General features: G+C 46.8%; 1 protein-coding gene across 3 annotated transcripts in view; it reads right to left on the reverse strand.

The window, feature by feature from the left end:
• Positions 1 to 27,888, reverse strand: part of DOP1B (DOP1 leucine zipper like protein B) — a 98,612-nt gene that overhangs the window by 35,311 nt on the left and 35,413 nt on the right. For all 3 annotated transcript variants that reach the window (XR_005793157.1, XM_040483963.1, XM_040483962.1), the window contains exons 5-17: positions 27,568 to 27,666; positions 27,106 to 27,229; positions 24,897 to 25,006; positions 24,472 to 24,586; positions 22,320 to 22,440; positions 20,245 to 20,364; positions 18,033 to 18,135; positions 16,800 to 16,991; positions 14,065 to 14,749; positions 12,090 to 12,361; positions 4,508 to 4,660; positions 3,730 to 3,830; positions 2,363 to 2,553 (exon numbers count right to left, since the gene is read on the reverse strand). Coding sequence is in view for 2 of the 3 variants with exons in the window: in XM_040483963.1 (XP_040339897.1) it covers positions 2,363 to 2,553; positions 3,730 to 3,830; positions 4,508 to 4,660; positions 12,090 to 12,361; positions 14,065 to 14,749; positions 16,800 to 16,991; positions 18,033 to 18,135; positions 20,245 to 20,364; positions 22,320 to 22,440; positions 24,472 to 24,586; positions 24,897 to 25,006; positions 27,106 to 27,229; positions 27,568 to 27,666 (2,386 nt within the window). In the remaining variant the exon portion in view is untranslated. The remainder of the gene's footprint in view (positions 1 to 2,362; positions 2,554 to 3,729; positions 3,831 to 4,507; positions 4,661 to 12,089; positions 12,362 to 14,064; positions 14,750 to 16,799; positions 16,992 to 18,032; positions 18,136 to 20,244; positions 20,365 to 22,319; positions 22,441 to 24,471; positions 24,587 to 24,896; positions 25,007 to 27,105; positions 27,230 to 27,567; positions 27,667 to 27,888) is intronic.

A 27,888-nucleotide genomic window follows, 5' to 3' on the forward strand; every position in this document is an offset into this window, starting at 1 on the left:
ATTATATTATATTATATTATATTATATTATATTATATTATATTATATTATATTATATTATATTTCAGGTCTCTGTAAACAGGAACAACAACCAGAAAGAAGACTTTGGTATGTATCACCAAACCATCTTAATACACAGCTCTCAGCAAATCTATTCCGTGAACATTAAATAAGATTAGGGAAGGAGGAAGAATAAGACAGAAATAGACGAGCTGCCTGATGCTTATAGTAATATCTTCAGTATAGATTTCTACACTATTACACAGATAGTGTGAGTAAGGCACTACACTTCTAGGTCCTTCCAGGGGAAGGGCAAGGCAGGGAAAAAACATTTTCTCTTACTGGGAAGGGTGCAGGGAACATGCGCTACAGGAAGCAGCAGGAAGTGCTGTGTGATTTTTTAAAACCAGCACACGTGGCATTAAAACTTCCTTTTTCATTTTTTTTTTTAAATTTCACTCCAAGTTAGTTAACATATAGTGTAATAATGATTTCAGGAATTGATTTTAGTGATTTACCACTTACACACAACAGCCAGTGTTCATCCCAACAAGTGCCCTCCCCAATGCCCATCATCCCCGTAGCCCTTCCCTCCACCCAACACCCCACCAGCAACCTTCAGTTTGTTCTCTGTATTTAAGAGTCTCCTGGGGCGCCTGGGTGGCTCAGTTGGTTAAGCATCCGACTTCGGCTCAGATCATGATCTCATGGCTTGTGAGTTTGAGCCCCACGTTGGGCTCTGGGCTGATAGCTCAGAGCCTGGAGCCTGTTCCGGATTCTGTGTCTCCCTCTCTCTGCCCCTCCCGTGGTCACACTCTGTCTCTGTCTCTCTCAAAAATAAACATTAAAAAAAAATTAAAAAAAAAAGAGTGTCTCTTATGGTTTGTCTCTATTTTTATCTTATTTCTGCTTCGCTTCCTTATAGAGCTTCCTTCGTAACACAAAGGAACACTAAAAAATTTAGCTGCCATAAATGACAGCCAAACTTTTGAGAAGGTGCTTCAGTTTACATTTCTTTGGACTTTACTTTCTCATAATATGGAATAATAAAAGGCCTTGTCTTTGAGGAGGCAGCCAGCTTTCTTTCCTAGAGGAAAACGGGAGATTATGGTTTTAGGCAGCATCTCCAAAATTGCTGCTTATGCAGGTGTTAGGCTGCTTTTCTCTGTTAAGACAAGACTGGTGCAAACAGTATTTACAGCCCAGTGAGCTAACTCAAAGCCCGTAAACAAGCTAACTCAAAGCCTGTTAACCCACTGCTTAGAAAACTGCAGGAAGTCATAAAACACACCTATTGTGGGAAGTCATGTTAGTTCATAAACTGTGCCAGGAGCTAATCACCCAAATGGAACGCACTCATCAGGTTTATTTTAGCCTTTCTTTTCTTCTTCCTATTTACTGTTACTTGTGCTAAAGATGCCTCTGGAAGTTTTTTGGAACTCAAAGGCTTATTTCTTCTGCATTTCTGATTGTATGTTCACAGAATTTATAGCTGGAAAGAACCTTAGAGAGCAGACAGAAAAATGGATAAACAGAAACCACTGTGGTTTCTTACCATGTGTTTGAAGGCTCACAAGTCATTTTTCATAGATACAATTGACCAGATTACATGCATATTTCAACTTCTCGGCCATTCCTAGCTGGAGGCCACCTAAACTATCCCTAGCTCTGAGCAGGGATCTGGAGAGAAGTGCCAGCCTAGCCTCCTCAAACTTAACTTCCCGCTGGACACCAAACTATGACTTCTAAGTGAAGGCATCGGCTTGGGAAGACTGGTGTGGATGGTCTGTTATTCTTTCCTCCTATCTTAGGTGCACTTGAATTTTTCATTAGCAAAAGAATAAAAAAAAAATCAGCTATTTTTTTTAATGTTTATTTTTGGGGGGGGAGGGGCGGAGGGGCAGAGAGAGAGGGAGACACAGAATCCGAAGCAGGCTCCAGGCTCCGAGCTGTCAGCACAGAGCCCGACGCGGGGCTCAAACTCCCGAACCGTGAGATCGTGACCTGAGCCAAAGTGGGACGCTTAACCGACTGAGCCACCCAGGCGCCCCCTCAGCTATTTCTTATTGGAGCATGGGTTACTAAACATTTCCTTTTTTATTTAAAAAAAAAATCCGATTTTTCAGTGAAAACGACAAGCACACTCCGTAGCATTTCTAAGTGCTGGTTCATCTGCTCCTTAACCTTCAAAAGTCTTCACAACTTTACAAAGTACTCTCACACCATTTGAAGCTGACAAAACCACTGAGTGGGGCTAAGGAACTTGACTGTCACCACGGGCAGCTGGGGTCGGGGCTGCCCCTCCCTCCCTCCCTCCCTCCCAGGCCCAGGGACCCCGGGGTTGCCCTCCGTGGCGGGCTCACCTGCTGAGTTCTCCCGCTTGAGGCAGTGGATGGAGGTCCTCTGGGTCTTAGGCTGCAGCAGGAGCAGGAGCATGGGCTCCAGGATGCGTGCCACATCACCGAGGGAGAGCGCCCGCACAAGCCAGCCCTGTGCCGCCGCACTGATGGCACCGTCCGTGCAGGCCAGACTGTCCAGCACGACGAACAGGGACCTGTGGGTGGGAAGGGCACCACTGAGTCAGCGTTCGGTGACCCCGTGCTCCAGGACGCCCCCAGGCGGCTCCACGCAAACCGGGTTTAAAGACCCACGCAGGGGCGCTTGGGTGGCGCAGTCGGTTAAGCGTCCGACTTCAGCCAGGTCACGATCTCGCGGTCTGGGAGTTCGAGCCCCGCGTCAGGCTCTGGGCTGATGGCTCGGAGCCTGGAGCCTGTTTCCGATGTTGTGTCTCCCTCTCTCTCTGCCCCTCCCCCGTTCATGCTCTGTCTCTCTCTGTCCCAAAAATAAATAAACGTTGAAAAAAAAAAAATTTAAAGACCCACGCAGACAAAGGCCAGGGGATTTCCACCTTGGTTTCACACTAGCATTGCCGGGGGAGCTTTCCAAGTCCCCGGGCCTCACCCGGGCTTCACCCCACATTGGTTCAATTGACTGTGGGGCTAAGCCGCCAGCATCAGAATCAGCTGGCATCTCTCTAAAGCTGGGCACCTGGTACCACACCCAGGTTTGGAAACAAGGAAGGGGCTTTAAAAAAAATTTTTTTTAAGTTTATTTATTCACTCTGAGAGAGGGGAAGAGAGAGAGAGAGCGAGAGCGAGCACAAGCAGGGCAGGGGCAGAGAGAGAGGGAGAGAGAATCCCAAGCAGGCTCTGCACAGTCAGCGCAAAGCTGGACACGGGGCTTGAACTCATGAAGTGTGAGATCGTGACCTGAGCAGACACTTAACCGACTGAGCCACCCAGGCGCCCCAAGGAAGGGGATTTAAAAAAAAAAAAAAAGCGCACTAGATTGTAGTGCAGCGAAGTTCACATCTCATGAACACGGTGGACACTGCCGAGTGTACGTACCCAGCGTAGCCAACCGGCCCGTTCCAGACCCAGACCACCGTCCCCTACAGAGGTCCCCTCATGAGGCATGTTCTCCTCCAGTGATTCTGATACATGCTGGGCTTCCTGCCCCCAGGATCAAACTGAGAACATTCCTACCACGTATTCACATGTGTCTGGCTGGAATTCACTTGGGGGATCATGGGAACCGTTTGCTGTACATCCAGAACATGGGGTCACATTTTTCACTTCACACGCTCCCCTCCCCAGCCGGACACACTGACCAGGAACCTCGGCAGAGCGTCCTGTGAGTTCAGGGTAACTGCCCACAAGGACAACCTTACCTGTCTAAGGAGCGGTTGTGAGATGTCACGCGACTGCCTGGGGTCTCTCTCGTCAGGTGCCAGATGACGGAGAACCTAAACAGAGCTTCTAGTCTTGTCCCCTTGATGAGGAAACAAACGGCAGTGAGGCACTAGTTTCCTAACAGCATGTCGTCCGCAGTCAGCAAACCCCACCGCGTAACAAACAGGAGCTCAGCAGGGCGGCAGCAACGTCGGCAGAGGCGCTGGGCTCCGAACGGCCTGCGGGAGGAAGACCTACGTCCTCCTGTCTTCCTTGCTCACTTTACCACAATAACGCGCATGGTCAGATGCCACATTAGCCTACATCCAGGGGCACACCTGGGCCTGTGATCGAAGATCACAAGAGAGCGTCGCGTTCTCACACCTCTTGAAGATGTCAGGCCCAAGTGGCTTAGAGAACCAGGATACAACTTGACTGCAAAGGACGGCCAGGGCCTAAAAGGGCGATGCATTCTCTATGACTGCCTACTTCACCTGCGAGAGCTCACGGTTCCTGCAAACATCACAGGAGTTGGGGTAGACTTCCCTGGTGAGCCTTAATACAGACACAACCCATGTTCTCAGGACTCTGAAAAGGATGGCTAGAGCTTCTGAAGGCCTCCCAACCCCAAGATTCTGTAACACCTGTTGACTGATCAGGATGCCCGCTGAGCCCCGGCATGACTGTATGTGTGTAAGTCTGTCCCGGGCACAGGCAGTGATGGGTGGCCTGACAGTTGGGATCATAGGACAGAGAAGATAGGCTGCTAAGACTGACCTTGTCAGGGTCCAGGAGGGCGTGGCAGATGATGTCCTCACAGATGTTGGCCGTCGGGGCCAGGCAGTGCAGCCGGTAGAACAACTCTACACAGGTGACGTGATGCTCCCGGGTCTCCTTGTTCAGCTGATTCCAAAGCACACGAGCCACCCTCTGTGACAGAAGGGAGACCGTGAGAACACAGCCAGCACCCGCATTTCTTCCTTGTGCCAGTCCAGTCCCAGCCCCGAGGAACTGGCTTCTATCTACACTTGCTACGTGAGAATCCTTAATATACAGAGAAGTACCATCAACAAACAAAACAAAGCAAACCAAACTCCAAACCAAACTAAAACCCCAGCAGGTAATGTGATAGGTTAAACTTGGAGGTTTCTCTACATCCAATGAGGGGCTCAAACTCATGACCCTGCGATCAGGAGTCGCAGGCTCTACTGACTAAGCCGGCCAGGCGCCCCAAAACAACGCTTTTCATTTAATTTTTAAAAATGTGTTTTTTAACATTTTTATTTTTGAAAGAGAGAGAGAGAGAGAGAGAGAGAGAGAGAGTGAGCGAGTGCATGAGTGTGGGAGAGAGAGGGAGACACAGAATCTGAAGCAGGCTCCAGGCTCTGAGCCGTCAGCACAGAGCCTGATGCGGGGCTCGAACCCATGAACCGTGAGATCATGACCTGAGGCAAAGTGGGATGCTTAACTGACTGAGCCATCCTGGCACCCCACTCTTTTCATTTTTTAAGTAAGCTCTATGCCTTGTGGGGCTTGAACTCACGGCCCTGGCATCAGGAGTTGCAGAGTCAATCAACTGGGCCAGCCAGGCACCCCTTGAAACTTGGAGATTTCTGACCAGCTAAGAACACTGCAGCTCTTGCCCAAACCTTGACATTACTTTCCAAGAGATATCAATTGGAAGGAAGAACCTATTGGCTGACGTATCCATCCAACCAGCACACTTGACCCAGTCTTACTATGTGCTGGCAGTGTGGTAGATTTGCAGTGGTCACCAGTCTCAAGGTGACACTTGCAGCACCTTCCCTACCACCTGTGGCTGGTTCAAACTGGTCACCACACGGCAGTGATGAAGACTCGTGTCTTTTGAGGTGTTAACTCCATAAACCTGCCTGTTCCCATTTCCACGCACAGTGCCGTGGCGGATGCCCAGCTCACTTTCAGGACACAAATCACACCCCAAATCAAGTCTTCTGTCTCCTCAGCCCTGATCTTAGCTCTTTAAACATGCAGGGTCTGCACCTGGCTGCAGCCCTTCCCTAAATTCCAGGGAGCCCCAGTGAGGGTTGGGGGTGCCTGCCCCACTGGGTGAGACTCAAAGGGAGGGTCAATCTCATTTCCTGGAAGGAATCTCTGAAGGCATTCTTCCAGGTCATGTTAAAAGACTATGCCTCCCCATATTTAAGGGTCTCTTATGTTTTAACAGAGGGTTACCCGAGAAGTTGTGGGGGGAGGATGGGCTAAATGGGTAAGGGGCATTAAGGAAGCTACTCCTGAAATCATAGTTGCACCATATGCTAACTAACTTGGATGTAAATTAAAAAACAAAACAAAAAAACCCCCAAAAACAAAAAACAAAACAAAACAAAGACTATGCCTTATAGACTGTAATACTTTATAAGTACATGTTAGACCAAATGACTCCTTTTTTTGGCCCCTTTATTTCTATTCGACAAAACTATCTTCTCTGCATAGATCAGATTAACCACCGACTGCCTCGAGCCCCTAACCATGATGTCCATTATTTTTTTTAATCTAAAGGAATGTGATTCCCAATTATCAAACTGCAGTTAAACCTCTGATACAAAACTTTTGACTAAGCAGAGTAGTCCCTTTACTTGTGGTCCCCATGGGCAAACTTACAGGTAAGAGACTCCTCCTGGAATTGAAGGGTTGGAGAGTGGATGTTGATCCCAAAACACACACCTGCTCCTTCATCTATGTTGGACTTCTTGATCCCTATGTTCTGGACACTTCATGAGTGAACTGAATTCTGCCTTTACCACCTGACCGGAAAGGTCAGGGGATTCATGGGATTGCAGACCTTATTCTGTACGTCGCGGGCAACAGGAACACTGGTACGTGGACTGTTCCGTGGGAATGAGAAAAGTCTAGAAGATCTGGAAGCAGCCCTCTTCCTAGAGCCCGAGAACTGGGGGGCGGCCTGGATGTTGGTGCGGGCTGCTTTACTGGCTCCTGTCCAGCATCTGGACATGGTCAGGCACCGGCCCCTGCCGCCCCAGCCCTTGAGAGTTGTATACTTTAATAAAGGATGCTACAGTGCATGATGAGTGGTAAGTACTGAGATGTGTACTAAATCTGATTCAAAACAAAAAAATTCAAGACTTCAGACAGAACTCGAAAAAGCGTCCTTTTCAAAAACATCACTAAGCGTGTATCATCGCAAGAGTAATTAATGTGGTCAAAGATTCATGGGCTAAGTTCTTTCCTCTGTTTTCCTCTCTGTGCCTATAATACAATGATGCCAAGCTTCTGAGATATATGCAGGACCAAGGAAGGAAGGACTTGCCCAATCACTGTTGCTGTATTACGGTGACACTGTTTCCAGTTGCAAGATCCACACGGGCTCAATTTTGGCAGGAAGGGGAGGGGAACAAGGGGCCCAAGCCGAATAGCAATTAAATAAAGCTCTACCAGGACCTAATACTGTAAACGGGATCTGAGTATGCAAGTTAGTACGGCTGTGTGAGGGGCTCTGTGGACTATCAGAGAAAAATAAAAATTAAAAAATTATTAAAAAATTATAAAATTATAAAAATATAAATTACAACATTTTAAAAAATAACAGAAAGTTGTAAAAAAATAAAACATAATTTAGGGTCTTTGGAAATTATCCTAAGGGCATTCAGGAAATAAAGAAACATTTATTCAAGAATATCTACTAAATTACAATTAAAGCAACAAGTGTGGCAGTTGAACTACAACCCTGCCCACCCCCTCGGCTCAGTGAGGCTCGAGGAACAAGGTGACTACCCACTCCAGGTAGAGTCCCCTCCCCACCAGCTCCTAGTCCAAGGCTCTGCGATAGGGAAGGCAGCGGCACTTCACTCCTCATCCCTCCTCTCGGGTGGAGGCTATAACTGGGCTGCAGGCCAACAGTGCTGGGGTTCTGGTCATTCTTACCCTACTTTGCTTACAGAGGGGAGGTTATATGCTGCGAGAAGCCAGCTCACAAGACTGGAGGTTCCCCCCCCCCCCCCCCCCGCAAGTAACCTGTGGAGCTTTCACTCCAAAAGAAGCAGGTCACTATTTGGGTCCCAGCTCTTCCTGAGCAATGGGACATGGAGACTTCGCCCAGAGGGAGAGGCAGGCCACAAAACAGAGAGCTCCATCAAGGGAAAAGAGTTTACTTGGAAGAGGGTGAGGAAGTTCAAGCCTAGGGTACTCTTAAAAACAATGGAATTTTTGTAGTAAGTAATTAAGAGGAGGCTGGAAGCTCCAGCACAGCAACAAATTAAACCACAGGCCAGCTTGTTTATCAGAAATAAACCAGGAAAAGAGGGAGCTAGGAAGAACTCTCCTGGCAAAACAAAAAAAACAAAACAAAAAACCCCTCAAAGACTAATGTCAAAAAATTATCAGGCTGTGGAGTAATTTACGCCTTTGGGCCCCACTGGAAACAAAAGAGCAATCGGTCAGCAGTTAGTGGAGCCTAACAGCTGGGTGTGATACCAAAAGACACAGCTTCAGAGAGACCAGGGAGAGATATAGTCAATGAGAACCCAGCTAAGACCACCGTCATCTCAGGGGCCTGCACATTCCTCCAGAGAGTAGCGCCACAGGGCTCACACCTCCGGGGAAACAGACTTCACTAAAACGGTCTAGGCAAGTCACTAAGCAATAAACAAGAAATGAAGACAACAAAAAGCCTTGGGGGGAGGGGTCAGAATAAAGTTGCTATGATACATTATCTAAAATGCCCAGTCTTCAAGAAAAACTATAGGACATGCAAAGGCACAAAAGAATACAATACATACACAAGGGAAAAAAAGCAGGCAACAGAAGGTGTCTGTGAGGGCAACCCAGGTGTCAGATTTATTCAACAAAGACATCAAAGTAGCCACTATAAATGTGTTCAAAAAACTAAAGGAAACCATGTTTTAAAAAGTAAAGGAAGGGCACCAGGGTGGCTCAGACGTTAAGTATCTGACTTTGGCTCTGGTCATGATCTCACTGTCTGTGAGCTTGAGCCCTGCCTGCCTCGAGTGTGCCCCAGCTCTCTCACTCTCCCTCTCTCTCTCTCTGCCCTTTACTCGTGCCCTCTAGGGGGGGGGGGGGAGTAAAGAAAGGTACAATAACTTCTCATCAAGTAGATAATATCAACAGGTAGAAAGCATAAAAAGAAAAAAATAACCCAATGGAAATCTAGAATTGAAAGTACAATAACTGAAATGAAACTTTCACCCCTGAGGAGGCTCAGCAGTTCATATCAAAGACGAGGAAGAATCAGTGAAGAAAACCGGTCGACAGAAATTATGAAATCTGAAGAACAGAGAGAAGAAAGAATGAAGAAGAATGATCAGGGCCTTAGAGAAATGTGGGACGCCATCAAGTGCAGCAGATTCCCACAAATGGAGTGCAAGGTGAGGAGAAGAGAAAGCAGCAGGAAAAATATGTGCAGAAATAATGGCTAAAAAAAACTTCCCACATTTGATGAAAAAACATTAATGTACACATCCAAGAAGCTTAAAGAATTCCAAGTAGGATAAACTCCAAGCCATCCACATTGGACACATCACAATGAGATGCCAATGGACAAAGGAGGGAAAATCTTGAAAGCACCAAGAGAAAACTCACTCATCATTTATAAGGGAAACCCAGTAAGATTAAGAGTTGCCTTTTTATAGGAAAGGCTGGAGACAAGAAGACAGTGGGATCACATATCCAATGGTGAATTCAAATGGTAAGTTCATTTGAACATTCACATGAGCATTTGTTACAGATTATTTAAAAAGTGCTGCTTTCCTGGGGCCACCCTGGGTGGCTCAGTCGGTTAAGCATCCGACTCTTGGTTTCCGCTCAAGTCGTGATCTTGTGGTTGGGGAGTTCGAGCCCCACGTTGCACTCTGTGCTGACAGCCCAGAGGCTGGAGCCTGCTTCCGACTCTGCGTCTCCCTCTCTCTCTTTCTCTGCCCCTCCCCCACTCGCACTCTGTCTCTCTCAAAGATAAATAAAAATGTTAAAAAATAAATAAAATAAAAATAAAAAGTGCTGCTTTCCTTAAATATTGCATACTCAGGCATACCCAGGGCTGATTAAAGTAGATTTGTTCTTCTATTCAAAGTGTTGAAAGGAAAAAAAAAAAAAGCCCAACAAAGAGCATGCTATCTAGTAAAACTATCTTTTATAATAGAAGGTGAAATGAAGACATTCCCAGATAAACAAAAACTGAGCAAATTTGTTGCCAGCAGACCTGTCTTATAAGAAACATGTAAGGAAGTTCTTCAAGGTGAAAGCAATCGACCCCAGTGAATCAAATCCATAGAAAAGGCAAAAAGCACCAGTAAAGGTAATTACATGGTTCTACAAAGACAACCTAAGTGTCTCCTTTTTTCTTTCCACTGATTCTCTTCAAAAGGTTGTGTGAACGACAGGCACACAGGTACTGCTCAAGTGCACTGGCGGGACACAGCATCAGTGGCACGGGGGAGGGGGTGGCAGCGCAGGTGCAGAGGAGGAAGGAAATGGCCCAGGTACGGACTGAAATCCACAAGAGAAGAGCCAGAAATGGTAAAAAAAAAAAAAAAAAAAAAAAAAAAAAAGGAGGTTAAGTAACACACTCTGTCTTGCTGTGTGTTTTCCTTTCTTCTCCCAGCTTCCTGATAAGGACATAAAATTATGTAACGACTATAACACCACATTGCTGGGTTCGTGACGTGCGTGGATGTCACGTGCGCACCAACAGCACAAGAAGGGGAAGAGGAGAAGCCCATGCTGCAGGAGGCCTCTGGGTTTCACTGGAATTTAGTCGGGAAGTGAGTCGATTCTGGTAAGTTAGGATGTACCTGCTACGCCCTAGACCGACCACTAATAGCTCCAAAAATATACTGAGGAAAATCATTAAAGCGATTAAAATACTGAACCGGAAAGCATTCATTTGCTCAAAAAGAAAATTACAAAGGAGAAATTAAAAAAAGAGAAAATAGGTAAAATGGTACAATTCTGTGAATATGGTAAAAACTGCTGAACTGCACATTTCACGTGGGTGATTTATGTGGTATGTGAATTCTATCTAAATAAAGCTGTCACTAACAACAACAAAAAGCAATAAAGCCGAGAGGTGGCCTCAGTTAACGTGACTTGCTTGAGAAGCGCTCATCCCAAACAGGAGAAGGGTGGCCTATCTCAAAGGCTTTCAGAGCACAGGCTGTTAGGACCTAAAGGGACTGGACGGTTTCAATATCTCATTCACCCATAAAATATCAGAAAGCTCTCTTCCTCAGTGTCAAAACTTTTCAGGGTGTCTGCTGCCCCATCACTGCAGGGAAAAGGTCCTGGTGAGCAGGCACATCCCTTTCTGCACCCCTGAGCCCCCATCGCTGCTGGGCGGGCCGGAGAAGCCGAGGGCCCTGACCCACAGGTGCCTCACTGACAGACTGCTTAGTAACACTGACCAGTTCACAACTGTGGGAAAGACATACAAACATCATTAGTTAGAGGAACTTGAGGGTCACATGGCAGACCAAAGGTCAAGTGGCAACCGAGTTAGTTAGGTGACCCCTGAACGGCCGAGCGACGTGGAGAAGGAGCAGCTCAGGATCTAACAGCCGCCCAGCGGAGAGCCCAGGAGACCCAGCTGCAGTCTACGCTTGCCCTTTGGCATCCACGGGCACCACCTTTATAATAAATTTCACTTTTCCTCATGACCTAGTTGGAACTGTTTTTTTAACATTTTTTAATTTTTGAGAAAGAGAGCGCGCGTGCGCATGTGCTCGAGTGGGGGAGAGGCAGAGAGAGAAGACAGGGAGACACAGAATCCGAAACAGGCTCCAGCTTCTGAGCCGGCAGCACAGAGCCCGACACGGGGCTCGAACTCACGAACTGTGAGATCATGAGCTGAGCCACCCGGGGCCCCAGCTGGAACTGTTTCTAACTTCTTGCAGTTAAAAGAGCCCTATCATATGTAGCTTTAAACTGTTTTACACTGTCCCCACAAAGAGGAACAACAGCTGTTCACCATCTTCAGCGAGCTTTCCTAAATTTGACAAGTAACTAAGTTTTCCTTGAGGCTAAATAGCTTTGGAGCCTTTAACCTTATAAATTAGGGCCCAGTCTCTTCTTCCGTATGTTTAGAGAATCTAACAGTCCTTATGTACGAAGTCCAGTCAGCCCAAAACTGAACACAAATACTTTACTGCCCTCTTGCCACAGAGCCAGAAACTGTACCAGGAGCCTGGGACAGAGGGACAGGCAAGGCAGGCACAGGGTTCGAGCAACCCTCTCCAGCTGTCACCAGAGCCGCCACATCCCTCTTATCACAGTGACTGGGACCTTGGGGACAACTTTAGATAGCTGGCTGGGAAGAGGGCGTCACCCCCCTCCTCCCAGTGGGACGTACCTGATAGAAATCTGTTTTCTCTGCAATGACTTTCAATATTCCTGGAGCAACGGGAGGGACGGTCACCATCTGCAGCTTGCCGAAAAACGGGTTGTGTCCAGAGCTTTTATAGCGTTTCATCTTGTCTTCGATGACCAGGGCGAGGGACTGGGAGTGGTTGATCACCTCCAGCAGAGTGGAGATGGCTACGTTCTGGAGGAAGCAGTCAGACACACAGCAGCAAACGGTCATGAGGGATCTCAGCCATGACGGGAAAGTGCAGTCGCCGCCTCCTGGGAGGAAGCCAGTCAGAGAGGATGGAGATAAAGAAAATCGCGTGAAAATGGTTCACAATTCGCAGATCCTAAGACACCCTGAGGTCCAGAAGTCACACGGCCAGCAGGTGCGATAATCTCTCGTGGGGATGTGCTATCAGTCATCGCTCAGGGCCAGAGGACAAAGGGGACTGGGTCTGCCTTCAAAAGCTTGTCAGATTACCTGAATTTTGAAAACGTGTCAGGGCTCTGGGATGATTCAAAGCGTCTTTTATTTTAAAAGTTTACATCCAGTAAAACTCACATTAAAAATTTCTTTTAAATTTACGTATAGTATATCCACATTTTTTGGTGTAGAGTTCAAAATGTTTTTTCAAGGCTGCTCTCTCGATAGTGGGACTCATGGCATTAGCTTTAAGAGAGGCCCAAAATATACTGTGGACTTGAATTCCAAGTGCAGTGCCTCCAAGTACAGTGTCATTTGCAGCTAATGATTTGAGAGACAGACCGCACAGGAAATTTACCGTAATGGCTACAAGAGGGGACAGCTTTGTCCTGTGTTCCTGTGTTCCCTTCAATTTGATCCCTTCTTTCTTGTTTTCCATGTTCCTCTCTTTTTCTTAAAGTGTTCAATGCCTGCTAAGGACTGAATTGTGTCTGCCCCAAATTCAGATGTTGAAGCCCCAACCCCTAATGTGCTGGTATTCAGAGGTGGGGCCTTCGTGACGGGATTAGTGCCCTTATAAGACACATTAGAGAGATCCACCCCCGCCCACGTCCCCAGGATGTGAGCATCCTGCAAAAAGGTGGCCGTTTATAACCGAGGGGAGAGCCCTCCTCAGGAACGGACTATGCCAGCATCCTGGTCTCCAACTTCCAGCCTCCAGAACTCTGAGAAAGAAATTTCTGTGGTTTAAGCCACTTGATCTATGGGATTTTGTTATGGCGGCCTGAGCTTCTAAGAAGCTGCCTGTTATGGGCTGAACTGTGTAACCCCTCACCCCCCAACTCTCCCAAATTCTTATGTTGCAGTCATAAGGTCCTTTAGGACCTCAGAATGTGACCTTATTTAGAAACAGGGTTGATGCAGATGTAATTAGTTAAAACAAGGTCACATTAGAATGGGCCCCTGATCCACCACAACTGATGTCCTTATAAGAAGGAAATCTGAATGCAGGACACATACACGCACATGGAGGAATGCCATGCAGACTGGAATTATAACGCCACGGTCCCAGGAACTACCGGAAGCTAAGGGGGAGGGCTGGAACACATCCCTACCCAGAGCCTTCAAATGGAGAACGGCTCTGCCAACAGGCTGATCTCAGACTTCTGCCTCCAGGGCCGGAGACAATACCTTTCTGTTTTTTTAAGCCACTCAGTTGGGAGGACTTTGTCACGGCAACCTTAGCAAACTAACACAAATCTTTAACAACAGGCCTCATGAAACAGCCTACTTCTTGATTATCATTAAGCACCTTTTATGTTCCAGATCCTTTAATGGGCTGCACGGGGCACCTAAAGGTCAAAACTACAGCCCCAGCCTCACCAATCTGCCATCAGTAAGACACGAGTCAAATGCACACACAGCTTATGACAAAATAAGGAGGAGACGAGTGTGGGGAAGAGTCCCCACCCGGCAGACGCGGTTTCAGCCTGTCTGCAAACATCAGCTAGGTGTCGGGACTCCTCGGGGTGGCTCCGTGGGGCAGGGTGCTCACCGGGGAGCCGGAAGAGCGTTTCACAAAGGCGCTCTGTCTCTTCCGCGGACAGGTACACAGGGAAGGTAGCGCAGTCCAGCAGCAGGTGGCATGCGGCAGCGAAGGCCTCCCGGCAGGCCTCCCGTGAACTCCCCAGGTCCACGACCCCCTGCTCCACGGCCCAGTCCCCCTCCTTCTTCCGGCCAGGGCTCCGGGGCACAGGTGACGGTGACTCCGTACTTTTTGTCTTAAATGGAGACCCTCGAGCCATGAAGAGGTCAGAAAGCATCTGCTTAAACTGGGGCACGCTGATGGGCTTGGCATCCCAGGAGTTCTTCCCGCCGGGGTCGCTGACCGCCGTGCCTGGTGGCCCGCCCTCGTCCCTGCGGCCTGCAGGCTCTTCGCACTTGGTTTCTTCTCCAGACGCCGTCGGCTGCACCCCAAAGATGTTCTTGTGGGCAAAGGTGGCAATCAGCTCCTGGATGCACAGAAACGTCCTCTGCATGCTCCCACCCTTCTTCCAAACGTCATCCTTGTCGGGAGACACCCTGGGGACCCGCAGGTGCTCCGACAGCTCCGGGGACGAGGCGCTGAGCCCGATCCCGCTGTCTTCAGATTTAAGGGGAGGAAACGAAGCTTCTTCATCACCCGGAATCACCGCCTTTGTGTCTATAATTACTTCACTGTTTTCACCTTTTACTGGACTCTGCAAAAAATGGAGATTTGTAACTGTACACCATCTCACGGGGCCAAGGGATTCAAGAATCAGCCGAATCCAGCAAACCAAAGCTTGCACCTCCTATTTTCCAAAATCATAATTCTCTACCCCAAGACAACCCCCGTGCAAAAGTGTCTAATAAAATGAAGAAGGCCCATCAGGGGGATGGAGATGGGTGCAAGCCCAGAGAGAGGCCACTGTGTCTCCAGCTCTTTGCGCAGGCTGGCGTTGAGCCCACTTTGTACATTCATTTAGGCTTTTGAGGTTCAAAAACCTTTTGCAAAAACAGTTTCTGATCTATTTAAATTTCAAACATGAATGAGGACCTTGGAGTGGGGGTAAAAATAAAGGCATGAAGAAATAAAACGAGAGCAGAGAACTAGAATGAAGGGTTTGCCCCTGTATATATAGCACCTTATCCATCCACCTACGTGTGTGTGTGTGTGTGTGTGTGTGTGTGTCTATACTTTGTGGCTTTTTCAAAGGGATGCCACTGCAACCTTTGATCACCAGCCTCTCTTCTTACACTGTTAACTTACATAATATTACATTAAATTTAAAACACTTCACCATTTACGCCACTGTGCTCTCTAGGGAAGAATGAAACAGTACGCACTTCTAAAAACACGGTTAATTATGTTTATAGACAAACGCTTAAACTTTGTACCTTAAATCATTTATAGGATTTTTTTCCGATTAGCTATAACAGCTAGAAAAAGAAAAGGGCTCACTGTGGAAAGGAAATGTCTGTGAGTGAGTCTGCACCCGAGGGGCAGGCCCAGCGCCTCCGGGAGTGCCTGGCTACCAGCCTGTCCACTCTCCTGCCCTTGGCTACACTGAATGGGTGTCAAGGCCAGAATTTTCAAATCATTTTTTTTTTTTTTTTGAGAGAGAGAGAGAGAGAGAGAGAGAGCGCACGAGCGAGCATGTGGGGGAGAGGAGCAGAGGGAGAGGGAGAATCCCAAGTAGGCACCATGCTCAGTGTGGAGCCCGACATGGGGCTCGGGGCTCGATCCCGTGACCCCGGGATCATGAACGGAGCTGAAATCAAGAGTCAGACACTCAAGGGACTATGCCATGCAGGCAGGCACCCCGGAATTTTCAAATCTTGAAGCGAAGTGGAAAATAAAAAAAAAATCGAACTGCTTGGGGAACTGTGACAGTCTTCTGGGGACCCGGTCTGGCAGCGCCCACATCAAGTCAGAAGGGGCAAGCGTACCTCTCCCCCAGTTTAAAAAGAAATGGGTTTCATTACAATCCATTTCAAGGCATTGATCCTTCAGAGAAACCCGCAGCCACGAACAAGCTGCACTAGGATGCAGCGCGGTAACAGTGAAACCCAGAAACCGCCTAAATAACCCCAACGGGGCAAGACTGGAAGACACTGTAAAGCCCACAGCTAGACTGTTGTGGAGACTTCTGGCTTCCAGAACCGTGAGACAATAACTTCCTCTCACATAAGTCACTCGGTCCTTGGTACTTTGTTATTGCAGACCAGGTAAACTAGTATCTCAGGTGGTGGTGGTGTCGTTTTTTAATGTTTATTATTTATTTTTGAGGAAAAGAGAAAGAGCACGAGCAGAGGAGAGGCAGAGAGAGAGAGGGAGACACAATCTGAAGCAGGCACAGGGCTGTCAGCACAGAGCCCGACACAGGGCCCGAACCCACAAACCGCGAGATCATGACCTGAGCCAAAGTCGAACGCTTAACCGGCTGAGCCACCCAGCGCCCCTCACTTACGCATTTAGAGAGATACCACCAACACACAAAAACATACACATGACGAGATCTGGAAGGTGAGTGGAAGCTAACCGAGAGCTGTAGGAGGAATGGGGGGGGTGGGTAGGCAAAGTGAAGGCGTGATCAGCTTCCATGCTAAAAGCTTTGGAAAGTGTCTGAGGATTTTAGAAGCATAACTTAGATATTACCACTACATCCTCTGACCTTACTCCTCCCCTAACCGACCCTAATTCCTTCCTGCTCCCAGGAGGGCATAAGCCTCACCTGGAGAACCACGTCAGCTCCTCGAGGCACGTACCGTGCTTCCACTCGTGGGCTCCATGTCCAGGTAGGAAGGTGGCATCTGGACCTTGCTCAGCACTTTGAAACATGTCTTCAAGGCATGCGTGAGCTCAGGTAAGCTTAGAGTCTCCATTTCCTCGGCCAGAGGCTGCACCAGGCAGCCCAGCACCTGCGGGAGGTACTGGGTTTGTACCTCAGAGTAAAGTTCCTGTGGAAAAAAGACCCGGGTTTAATGGGCTTTCAAGTTTTGATCAGAAAAAAGCAAATGCACCTCAAAATGGCACCTTAGAAAAGTCCATTTTTTAAGAGCATAAGTTTCATGTTCGTTCCCAAATCAGAAAACAAAGTATTTTCTTTTTGATCTAGACAAATCAATGGACATTCTTCCTCTTTTTTTCAACTGTCTTTACCTTTTCTAGTAGAAAACTGTTGCCACATTTGTTTCTATATTAAGTAAATTAGCTTCCTTTGAGAAAATTAGTCAACTGCACAATTTTACCTAGAGTTACATTTACTCTCACTACTAAACAACATAGTGTAGAATGATGCCCAGGTCATCTCTGGTTTACATAACTTTGCCTCGGGGCGCTTATAAGTGGCTTAAAGTTATAACCTCTTTTAAATAAGACATAAAAGCCATAAGAGATTAAGTTCAGCTACATTCCCTGCGCCAAAACAAACATTAAAAGTGTCGTGCATTGGGGGCGCCTGGGTGGCTCGGTCAGTTAACTTCAGCTCAGGTCATGATCTCGCGGTTTGTGGGTTCGAGCCCCGCGTTGGGCTCTGTGCTGACAGCTTGGAGCCTGCTTCAGATTCTGTGTCTCTCTCTCTGTCACTCCTCCATTCATGCTCTGTCTCTGTCTCTGTCTCTCAAAAATAAACATTAAAGGGGCACCTGGCTGGCTCCGTCGGTTGAGCGTCCGACTTCAGCTCAGGTCATGGTCTTGCAGTTCGTGAGTTCAAGCCCTGCGTCGGGCTCTGTGCTAACAAACAGCTCAGAACCTGGAGCCTGCTTCAGATTCTGTATCTCTCTCTCTCTCCCCCTCCCCTGCTCATGGTCTGCCTCTCTGTCTCTCAAAAACAAATAAATGTTAAAAAAATAAATAAATAAATAAACATAAAAAAAAGTGTTGTGTGTTTACGTAAAACCACTTTTCAGTATGGCAAGGTTTATCAGGCCAGTGACACTAATGAAAAGCGTAGATATCAGCCAAGCATGGAGCCTCCTCTTCCCAGCAAGGGGCCTCACCAGGGGAATAACATCCAGAAGGAACACCAGGAGGGTACAGAGCTCCGAGACCGTCGGAGGAGGGCTGACGCTGTTCCCGACAGTGTAACTCTGTTTCACTGGTCTACAGAAGTCACAGGAAAGAAAAACAAATCAGTTCTTTCTCCCATGGTAACTTCAAGCATTCATGACACCCAATAAAGTTCCTCTATCTCAAACATAATGAAAGATAGCTTCTGTAATTCTCATAATCAAGCTTTTTAAAACTAACACAAAGTGGGGCGCCTGGGTGGCGCAGTCGGTTAAGCGTCCGACATCAGCCAGGTCACGATCTTGCGGTCCGTGAGTTCGAGCCCCACGTCGGGCTCTGTGCTGACGGCTCGCAGCCTGGAGCCTGTTTCCGATTCTGTGTCTCCCTCTCTCTCTGCCCCTCCCCTGTTCATGCTCTGTCTCTCCCTGTCTCAAAAATAAATAAAACGTTAAAAAAAAAATTAAAAAAAAAAATAGATACGTATTGGTGCTCAAAACAGAGTAACTTTGGATTCATCTAGCTCTCATGGGACAACTCGACCTGAGTTCACTGTCTTGACTGCAAATTACCATGTAGTTATCTTGGCATTTATCTGAGCACTTTGAAGAAGTACACACACTCTAGCCTAGGCAAGTGTTCTCCGTGTCTCCTCTAAAGAAACTTGCGCATGTGTGTGTAAAGAGACAGGACAAAGGACATTTGCAACAATGGAAAAATTGAAACCAGTGTTTTTACCAGGTGTACAGACTGCTCTCCAAAGGACTGTTAACCCACCACCAAAACAGCACACTGTAAAAAGTTACATACAACCTGATACTGCTTATGGAAAGCCTGAACAGACACACGAGACTGTATCATTTCTGGATACGCACTTGTTATAAATGCACAGACAACATCACGGCTAGGACGGACACTAATAATCCCAGTAAGAAGGGGGAAGGTGCTGGGAAGGTAGGAGTTAGTTCTATCTGGGTAGCAACATTTTATTCCTTAAAAAAAAAAATCTGAAAAAAACAAAACAAAACAAAACAAAACGGCCAAGGGTTAACTATAATTTCAGTAATGGGTGCATGTGTATCTGACATTACTTCTTGGTTTTCCTTACACTTGAAATGCTTCGTAGTTGATTTTTTTAAAAAAAGAAAGCACACCTTCTAACTCTGAAGTGGAAACAGGACCAAAATATAGTCCATCTTCAGTATAACGTGGCCTTGGGTTGCCCGTGGGTCCAGCTACAATTCATTCATCACAGGTTTGAACACCTGCCGGGACCTGGCTCTAGGGGACACAGAGCTGCACTGTGGGAGCAGCTGGGAAGTGAGGCTCTCCCGGGTTCCCATCTCGGCTGCTGCTAACTTGCCGCGCAGCCACACAAGGGCTGCGTGTCACTGGGCCCCGGCTTTCTTATGTGATACAAGGGCCCACTTCTCCTTGGGCTGTCCCGAGGCGTTAATGAGTGCGTGTAGGGCTCTGAGGCCAGAGAAGGGCCCACAGGAAGCGACAAGTCAAGCTTCTGCTAAGCTGCTGGGTAATGGAGGACAGTGACGGCACAAAGCATCGCACTCAAGGGTGACTGGAAGGAAGGCTGACGGGGGACTCAGGACAAGACGGGCTCTGAGAAATGACGCTATTCCCCTGCTGTAGGGAGAGGGACTGGGGAAAGGCTCGCAGGGAGGCACGTGGATCCCCAGAGCGGGGCCACCATCCACGATGTCAAGGTGGTACAAGTCATCAGGCCGAAGGTGACTTGAAGCTGATTGTGGCAGCTGAGACATTATGCTTTTATCGGACCTGTTATGGAACAATTTCAGTAAGAATTTAAGGAGACTGATGATTTCAAAACCACTCACTCTAGACACAGAGCCACAAAACTAAGCCTCCTTAAACACATCAGCCTCCAGGAGAACTGTGCAAAGAGTCTATTTAGTCAACGTAAATTGAAAATGCACAGGATTTTCATCTCAATTAATTAATTAATTAATCAATTAATTAATTAGAATAAGTAAAAAAGCTTCAGAATTATGTGGCAGAGATTACCTGAACCTTCTTAATGGCAATATCTTTTATTCTGCTAAGATTTGAATTCTTTCCCGTCGTGTGCTCAGCAGAGATCACCCAACCTGAGCCACAAAAAGCAGCTATGAAACCACAAGAGCTTCCAGTCCTTCCTGAACATCCTATAATCTGTAACTGGACACTTACCTAAAGCAGTTCTCAAAGCACCTTGTCATATAATCCCAGAGAAAGTCTGTGCTTAGGGACGTGATCAGCAAATTCACCGTTTTAACAATCTCCGAGGCATTTCTGTTTTCTTTTATTGCACTGTAAGGGAAGGTGGAGACTCTTAACTATATCCATGAGAAACCCTTCACTACGAGAACACTGTTCCTGAAAACCTGTAATTCATTTACTTGTTTCTGGAGAGATGGACAAATCCCAAGAAAGATAAAAATGTTACTGTCCTGTTACTGGAAAGAGTTTGCATGCCATCCTAAACAGGAAATATATTGACACATTCTCTTAGAAAGAAGTGTCAGAGGAGCGCCTGGGTGGCTCAGTTGGTTAGACATATGACTTCGGCTCAGGTCGTGATTTTGTGGTTTGTGAGTTCGAGCCCCGTGTCAGGCTGTGTTCTGAGAGCTCAGAGCCTGGAGCCGGCTTGGGATTCTGTGTCTCCGTCTCTCTCTGCCCCTTCCCTATTCATGCTCTGTCTCTCTCTCTCTCTCTCAAAAATAAATAAACATTTAAAAACGAAATAAAAAGAAATAAGTGTCAGAGCTGTTGTGAAAAGAATCTGGTATAGAAAAGCAGTTTGAGTCCAGCTGTGGGTAATGAGATAGTCTGTTGGTAAAATAATATGGTATACCCATATCCCCATGGTATTCCCATTTGGGTGGGAAATTTGGCTAAAATTTAAATGTGTATCTTCTATGACTCAGGAAATTTATTCTATGGATTTACCCTACAGAAATCCTTGCATGGTCACCCAAAGATATATGCATGAGGATACCGTTGCAAGGCCATTTAAAAATCCTGAAAAATTGGAAGCCACCTACAGGTCGGTCAGCAGGAGATTGATCAATCGGTCAGGATTTATTTAAACAGATGATCAATCCTTACTGAGGAACCTAAGACAACCATTATATTCCATTGTAGAAGAGAGCAGAGCTACTCACAACTTGCATTTAAAAGAAAAAACAGGCAGTTAAATAGCTCGTAATACCATCTTTAAAATAAAAGACAGGCATCTGTGTATTTATATATGCATTCAAAGTTTGGAAAGAAATGAAAACGTTTTATGTTTTTCTCTCAAGGGTGGTGGAGTATGGGTGATACCTTTTTTCTTGATATTTTCACAAAGAGCATGGTTACTTTCATATTTAGAAAAACAGTAATTCTGGGAGAAAAGAGCAAACATTCTGGGAGGAAAAAAGCAAACACTCAGAACTCTTGGTACATTTACAATTAAGAAGCCAGATAAATCCTCAAATAGCTTTAAAATTTCAATATATCCAGTGCTAATTCAGGCAGAAGGAAACTACATCAAGAATAAAGTAAGGGGCACCAGGGTGGCTCAGTCAGTTAAGCATCCGACTCTTGGTTTCGGCTCAGGTCATGATCTCATGGATCGAGCCCTGCATTGGGGTCTGGAGCCTGCTTGGGATTCTCTCTGCCCCTCCCTGGCTCGCTTGTGCACACTCTCTCTCTTTCTCTCCCTCAAAAATAAATGAAAGCATTAAAAAAATAATAAAGTCAAAAGAAAGACACTGCACTATCTTAAAAGGAACAAAAACAAAACCCAGGGTCGAGAGAGAACTACATACTCCAAGGCACCATGTCTGCCATGTCCTGAACCTCACCTGCTCTGCCTTCAGGGTCCTGTGGCACCTGCCCTCAGCATGCCCTTGCCTGGCTCTCCCCTCTGCCACGGGCTCCACTTCCCAACCTTACCCTCCTCCTGCCATCCTCCCTGTACGTCACCACGTGGACACACACCAGATCCGGGTTTCCTACTCGCTCAGTAAATACATTTTGTACATCCCAGGCTGGGTGGAGACTGGCTTCAACGCCTTTTTAACCCTTCACGGTATTCAACAGGGAACTGTCCTTTCACGGCGACTGACTCAAGCGCACAGGTTTTATCTTCACGCGGGTCGCGATCCCTCGCGTGTCCACTTTCTCCAGCCCCGCACACTTTATACCACACGGCAGGGGAAGTGAGACGAGCAGCATCAGGGAGGGAGGAAGAAGTGCGAAGCTGGAGGCCAAACCCGTACCTTGTGAGCGAGTTTCCACTCTGGGTGTAGCTAAGTTTAAGGTCAGAGCCGAGAGCGTCTCTGCAGTAAGAATAAAAGGCCCGGATGACTTCAAGGAACAAATTCCCAACCACTCGAGGCCCTGTGATGAAAAAGAAAACAGAGAGAGGTTAATAATCCGTATTTAAATAAGTAAATAAATGGCGTACGCATGAAATAGGAACCGAACACACAATTTTAGAGTCTAAAATGCTCAGAAACTTTAGTCAGATAATGACAACTTTATTAAGTTGGGGGAACAACATTCATGTAAACGGCCAGCATTTCTGTCACGCACACTATGGGCTGGAGAGCGCCCTAAGCACGTTGTATCTATTAACTTATTGCATCCTCACAACAGCCGCGCGACCAGGTACCGACTGCTGTACGGACTACAGATAAGGGGACAGAGGCAGGCAGGTTAAGTAACTTGCCCACGCCTGCTTCTGCCTGACGGATCCAGGGCGTGTGCTTGGTGTGCATTAAGTGTGCATCACCTCTGGCCAGAGACGTTACCCGGCATAAATACCAACAGAGTAGAATAGGGCAACTTTCCTTATTTTTTCATTAAAAAAATGTTTTTACACTTTGAATTTTTGCTTTTAATCTTTTTTTTAAAGTAATCTCGAGCCCACCAAGGGGCTCAAACTCACGACCCCAGCGTCAACAGTCACATGCTCTGCCTACAGAGTCAGCCAGGTGCCCGTCTAAATCCTTTTCATCGTGAGCTAGAACCCCACAAAAAAATAACACTGCTCTTGAAAAGCTTATTAAAATGGCACAAAAGAACTGGACCAGCTGCAGGTTAGAGAAGCACTGCTGTCAATCAGGCAGGTGGAAGGTGGCTGGACATTTCTGCCCCACAACCAGCAGCCACCAGGCAGTGAAGGGAGCGACTTCTCACCCAAGTGTGCAAAGGGATGAAAACAGGATTGATTCTGAGAAAGTAAAAGCTCTCTCAATGTATCCGTGTAAAAAGCAATCCGCAGATTAATCTTTGATGCTGCTTTTCCACAAAACCAAAAACGTGCCTCTGAGAAAACTTCTATTTATTCATTTTTGAGAACTTTTTTGATGATCAGCCCCAAGTATATTTTACCTACAGTATAAGAACGTCGAACGCTTTGGGGCGCCTGGGTGGCTCAGTCAGTTAAGCGTCAGGCTCTTGGTTTCAGCTCCGTCATCGTCTCACGGTTTCGTGGGTTCGAGCCCCGCATCGGGCTCCGTGCTGACATTGCAGAGCCTGCTTGGGAGTCTCTGTCTCCCTTTCTCTGCCCCTCCCCCACTCAAGTGATTGGATGTTAAGATCTTACCGTGAATGGATATCAGAGCAATTTCTATTCTCTAAGCAAGGGACAGAGGTCATTGTGTTTTTAGCTGACACTCACAGGACCACAGTGTGCAAGAGGGGACCCTTCAGGAGCTGGAGTCTAGTTCAACCCCTTTCATTTGGCAGAGGAACAGAACGAGGCCCACACGGCAGACGTGGCTTTCCCTGGGTCGTAAGGCAAAGAGAGGGAGGAGGATCCCTACTCGCTTGAAAATAAAATCAAAGTGCATTTGAAGCATGACGTTGGTGTGAGGAAACATTCTCACACAATCAGTGCCCTATGCGCTCTGTAGGCACACACACACAGATGCACACGATAGGAGCTCCAAGGTATTTTTCCAACAAAAGCGTTCACGTTATTGTGCAAAACTTTTAAGTGGTGCCCAGATAGGATGACTGAACACACAAGGTGATGAAAGTGCTTCAAGATTCTGAAATTCCAATGACTGAATTATATTCAAAATAACATGTTGACTGTGTCTCGCCAAGTTTAACTCCCTCGACACAGGCAATCCACATCGGGCCTATGAGGATAACTGCATTTCTTTTTTTTTTTTTTCTCCTTAAAGTTTATTTAGAGAGAGAGTGAGTGAGCGTGCGTGTGCATGCAAGCGAGTGCAGGGGAGGGGCAGAGAGGGAGAGAAAGAGAATCCCAAGCAGGCTCCATGCTCAGTGCAGAGCCCGACACTGCGCTCAATCCCACGACCATGGGATCATGACCTGAGCTGATATCAAGAGGTGGATTCTTAACCGGCTGAGCCCCCCCGCCCCCAGGCACCCCGGTAACCGCACTTGTAACATTACCTATTTCCGGCTTGTCCAGAAGACTGACGAGGATGCGGAAAGGCTTCAGATACGCATGATGGCGTTCCTCTATGTCAGCATCTGAGAACTTCTGGTGCAGTATCTCAGCTAGACCCTTTTTTTTCCCCAAAAAAGCCACATATTAGGATATTGTAGGACACTGTAGCACAGCATGACACTCTTGGTTTTTCTAATTTTAAGCACAGTATGAAATTATTGTTTTTTTCTAATTTTAAGTATTCTGGGATAGTATTTCTGATAGAAAACCAGTCACAGGGCACGAAACAGACACACACAGAATTTTCCCAACCACCTATCCAGCAACATTCCCAACGTCTACTTTGAGGTCCTACAAATCAATCTACTGAGGAATCATGATCAGGAATGTTCTGCTTGGGATCTACTTTCCAGAAAGTCTCCTTTACCTCAACTAAAAGATCCTTAGAATATTTTTCAAAAAAATACGAGGACTGGTCTTCGTAAGAATTTGAGAGTTCGGATTCTGGCACAACGGTATTTCCTTTAATATCTGAACCTGCAAGAGAACAAGAGCCATGAGCTGTAACAAGATCTGTAATTTTAAGGTACATAACATTATGCAAGGGTCTCATGCTGCGGTATTTTTAAAAAGAGAACTCCTCCAACAGAAAACCAAATTCCAACCTGGTGAGACTAAGTCACATTTTCTTTTTCTGATAAAAAAAAAAAAGCGGTATGCTAAGGATTCTAGCTCAACAGGAATCAATTTAGTTCATCCCAAGAGTTCACCCTGTCTTGGGGCACCTGGGTGGCGCAGTCGGTTAAGCGTCCGACTTCAGCCAGGTCACGATCTCGCGGTCCATGAGTTCGAGCCCCGCGTTGGGCTCTGGGCTGACAGCTCAGAGCCTGGAGCCTGTTTCGGATTCTGTGTCTCCCTCTCTCTCTGCCCCTCCCCCGTTCATGCTCTGTCTCTCTCTGTCCCAAAAATAAATAAATGTTGAAAAAAAAAAAAAAAGAGTTCACCCTGTCTTGGATAAGTCTGATTACAAGGACCTAATGGAAACAGGATCATTTTTAAAATCCAGCATTTATATGGCAGTATGTGAACTCAAGCTATTCTCCTCTATATGCTCTTATTGTGAGTTCCAGGTAAGTCTGTGAGGTCTTCAGGGCAAGAAAGGCATGCCATGGTATTAGGAGCATGGATTCTGGGACTGAGGCTTACAGGTGGGAGCCAGCACTCAACTTGATCCCAGGTCCTCTCTATATACAGCAAGTCAAGGACAACTAAGAGGGAGCTGAGCATTTATCAGAATCATCCTTTTGATAAAAATGCTTAAAGAGTCTGTAAATATTCTTCTTGACATCCTTCACTGGCTTCCATGCAATGGGCTCTGGAAGTTCTGTAACTAGGGAGAAGAGAGGAAGGAAAGGGTTCAGAGAACTTCCTGACTTTGGTGTGAGAAGACCCATATGTTGAGAGTTGTAAAAGCAGAGAAGCAAAGGATTCTTTAGGGCAGTGAAACCACTCTGCGTGATGCTGTAAAGGTAGATGCGTGTCCTTACACGTGTCCAAGCCCACAGAATGCTCACCACCACGAGTGAGCCCTGGGGGAAGCCACTGATGCTGGGTGATGACGTGCCAGCCCCAGTTCACAGACTGTGACACATGTGCCACTCTGGTGGGGAGGTTGTGGGGGGGAGGGGGAGCTGGGAACTGTGTACCTTCCTCTTAATTTTGCTGTGAACCTGAAACTGCTCTAAAATCATAAAGTCTTTAAAAAAAAAAAAAGTTGTGGAGTCCTTTCATGGTCACTTTGTGTGCCACCTGTGCTCAGGTACACAAAAATGCAGATTTATAAAATTCTGAAGTGCTAGCCTCCAAGCCCTGGGATTTCCTGAACTCTGTCCCTGTGAACCAACCGTCAAAGGCTTTTCTACAAGTTTATGGGCTGTGCACAGAAACATGGGCCCAGGTTCTCAGGCTTTCCCAAAGTCGGTTCCAAATGTCTTCCAAAACTTTAGGTCAATACCACAAACATTTCCATCTGTATCAAACCGTCTGTGGGTTTGTTCTCACACCCCACAAGCCCATGAGACTTCTTCATAGCAGCAAGCTTCTACTTGAAGGAGGTTTCACTACAAGTTTTTGGGGTATTTCAGGCTTCTTAAAATGCAATTCAGTGAGCATTTTAAATATCCCATTTACGGGCACCTGGTGGCTCAATCTGCTGAGTGGCTGACTCTTGACTTTGCCTCAGGTCATGATCCCAGGGTCATGGGATCGAGCCCCACATCGGGCTCTGCACTGAGCGTGGAGCCTGCTTAAGATATTCTCTTTCTCTCTCTCTCTCTCCCCCTCCCTCCCTCCCTTTCTGTCTCCCTCTCCCCCAATCGCGCACGTTCTCTCAATCTCTAAAATTTAAAAAAAAACCCATTTGTTTATTTCCCTGTTTTTTGTGTAACAGCTGCAACATAAGCAAAGCTACAGCGTAGGTAGAACTCATCTGACCGGTGCCATATTCCTTCAGTGTGTCCTCTCTCCATACTTCACGATTCAGAAACATATCACCAAGACTGAAACTTGATCCACAAATCAGCACTATAAGGTTTCATGTTAACTTCGACTTTCGATTGTCGTATACTGCTCAGTACCTAGTAACCACGCATAAAGTCTTCTGTTTAGAGACATATCTCTTCTCAGGAGGGTCTGGGTGGCGGCTGACAGGATATGCACGATGTCAGATCTGAGCAGAGGAATGGCTCTCTCGTTGGAATCCTATTGGAAGACAGAGAAAACTTTACTGCAGAGGGATGCACAAGTAGATCATCGGCTTTCTGAATGTGGCCCTTCCTTACCGGTCTACCAAGCTTGCTCTTAAAAAGGTAGTTCTCAAAAGGGGTTGGCTCTTCACGATGCCCACGGGCAGAAGCTTACTCAGTTTTTGCTACGGAAACACCATCCTCACAAAAATGAACAAGGACGCTTCAGCCAGCTGGAAGCAAATGGTGACCGCAAAGTGGCTGCTATAAAGCTGCCTGGATCTGTCCCACCTGCCCCCTGCCCCCCACATCCTCGGGAACTAGGGACTTCCTGGGAGAACACAAACGGCTTACCAGACATGTATAAAATGGAAAGAAGAACAGAACAATTTCCAAATTATTTCTTTGCACCAGAACATTGGAGTCCAACAGTGATGCACACAGAGACTTTACCTGTAGATGATAAAACAGCATGGACATTTCACTATCAAGTCATTTAACACCATTTGTAGGCTACTCTTTACACTCACAAAAGTAAAATTAACCCTTCCTGGGAATCTTGAAACCACTGTGTTAAATCACATGGACTACAACAGTAAGGCGGAAATGTGGAAATATGGGTTCTAGCTCTAGACACTGGGGGTGGGGCGGTGAGAGGAGGTCATCGAGATGACG

The sequence above is a fragment of the Herpailurus yagouaroundi genome, unplaced genomic scaffold (genome assembly GCF_014898765.1).
Source record: "Herpailurus yagouaroundi ecotype Mexico unplaced genomic scaffold, PumYag 162, whole genome shotgun sequence".
NCBI lineage: Eukaryota > Metazoa > Chordata > Mammalia > Carnivora > Felidae > Herpailurus > Herpailurus yagouaroundi.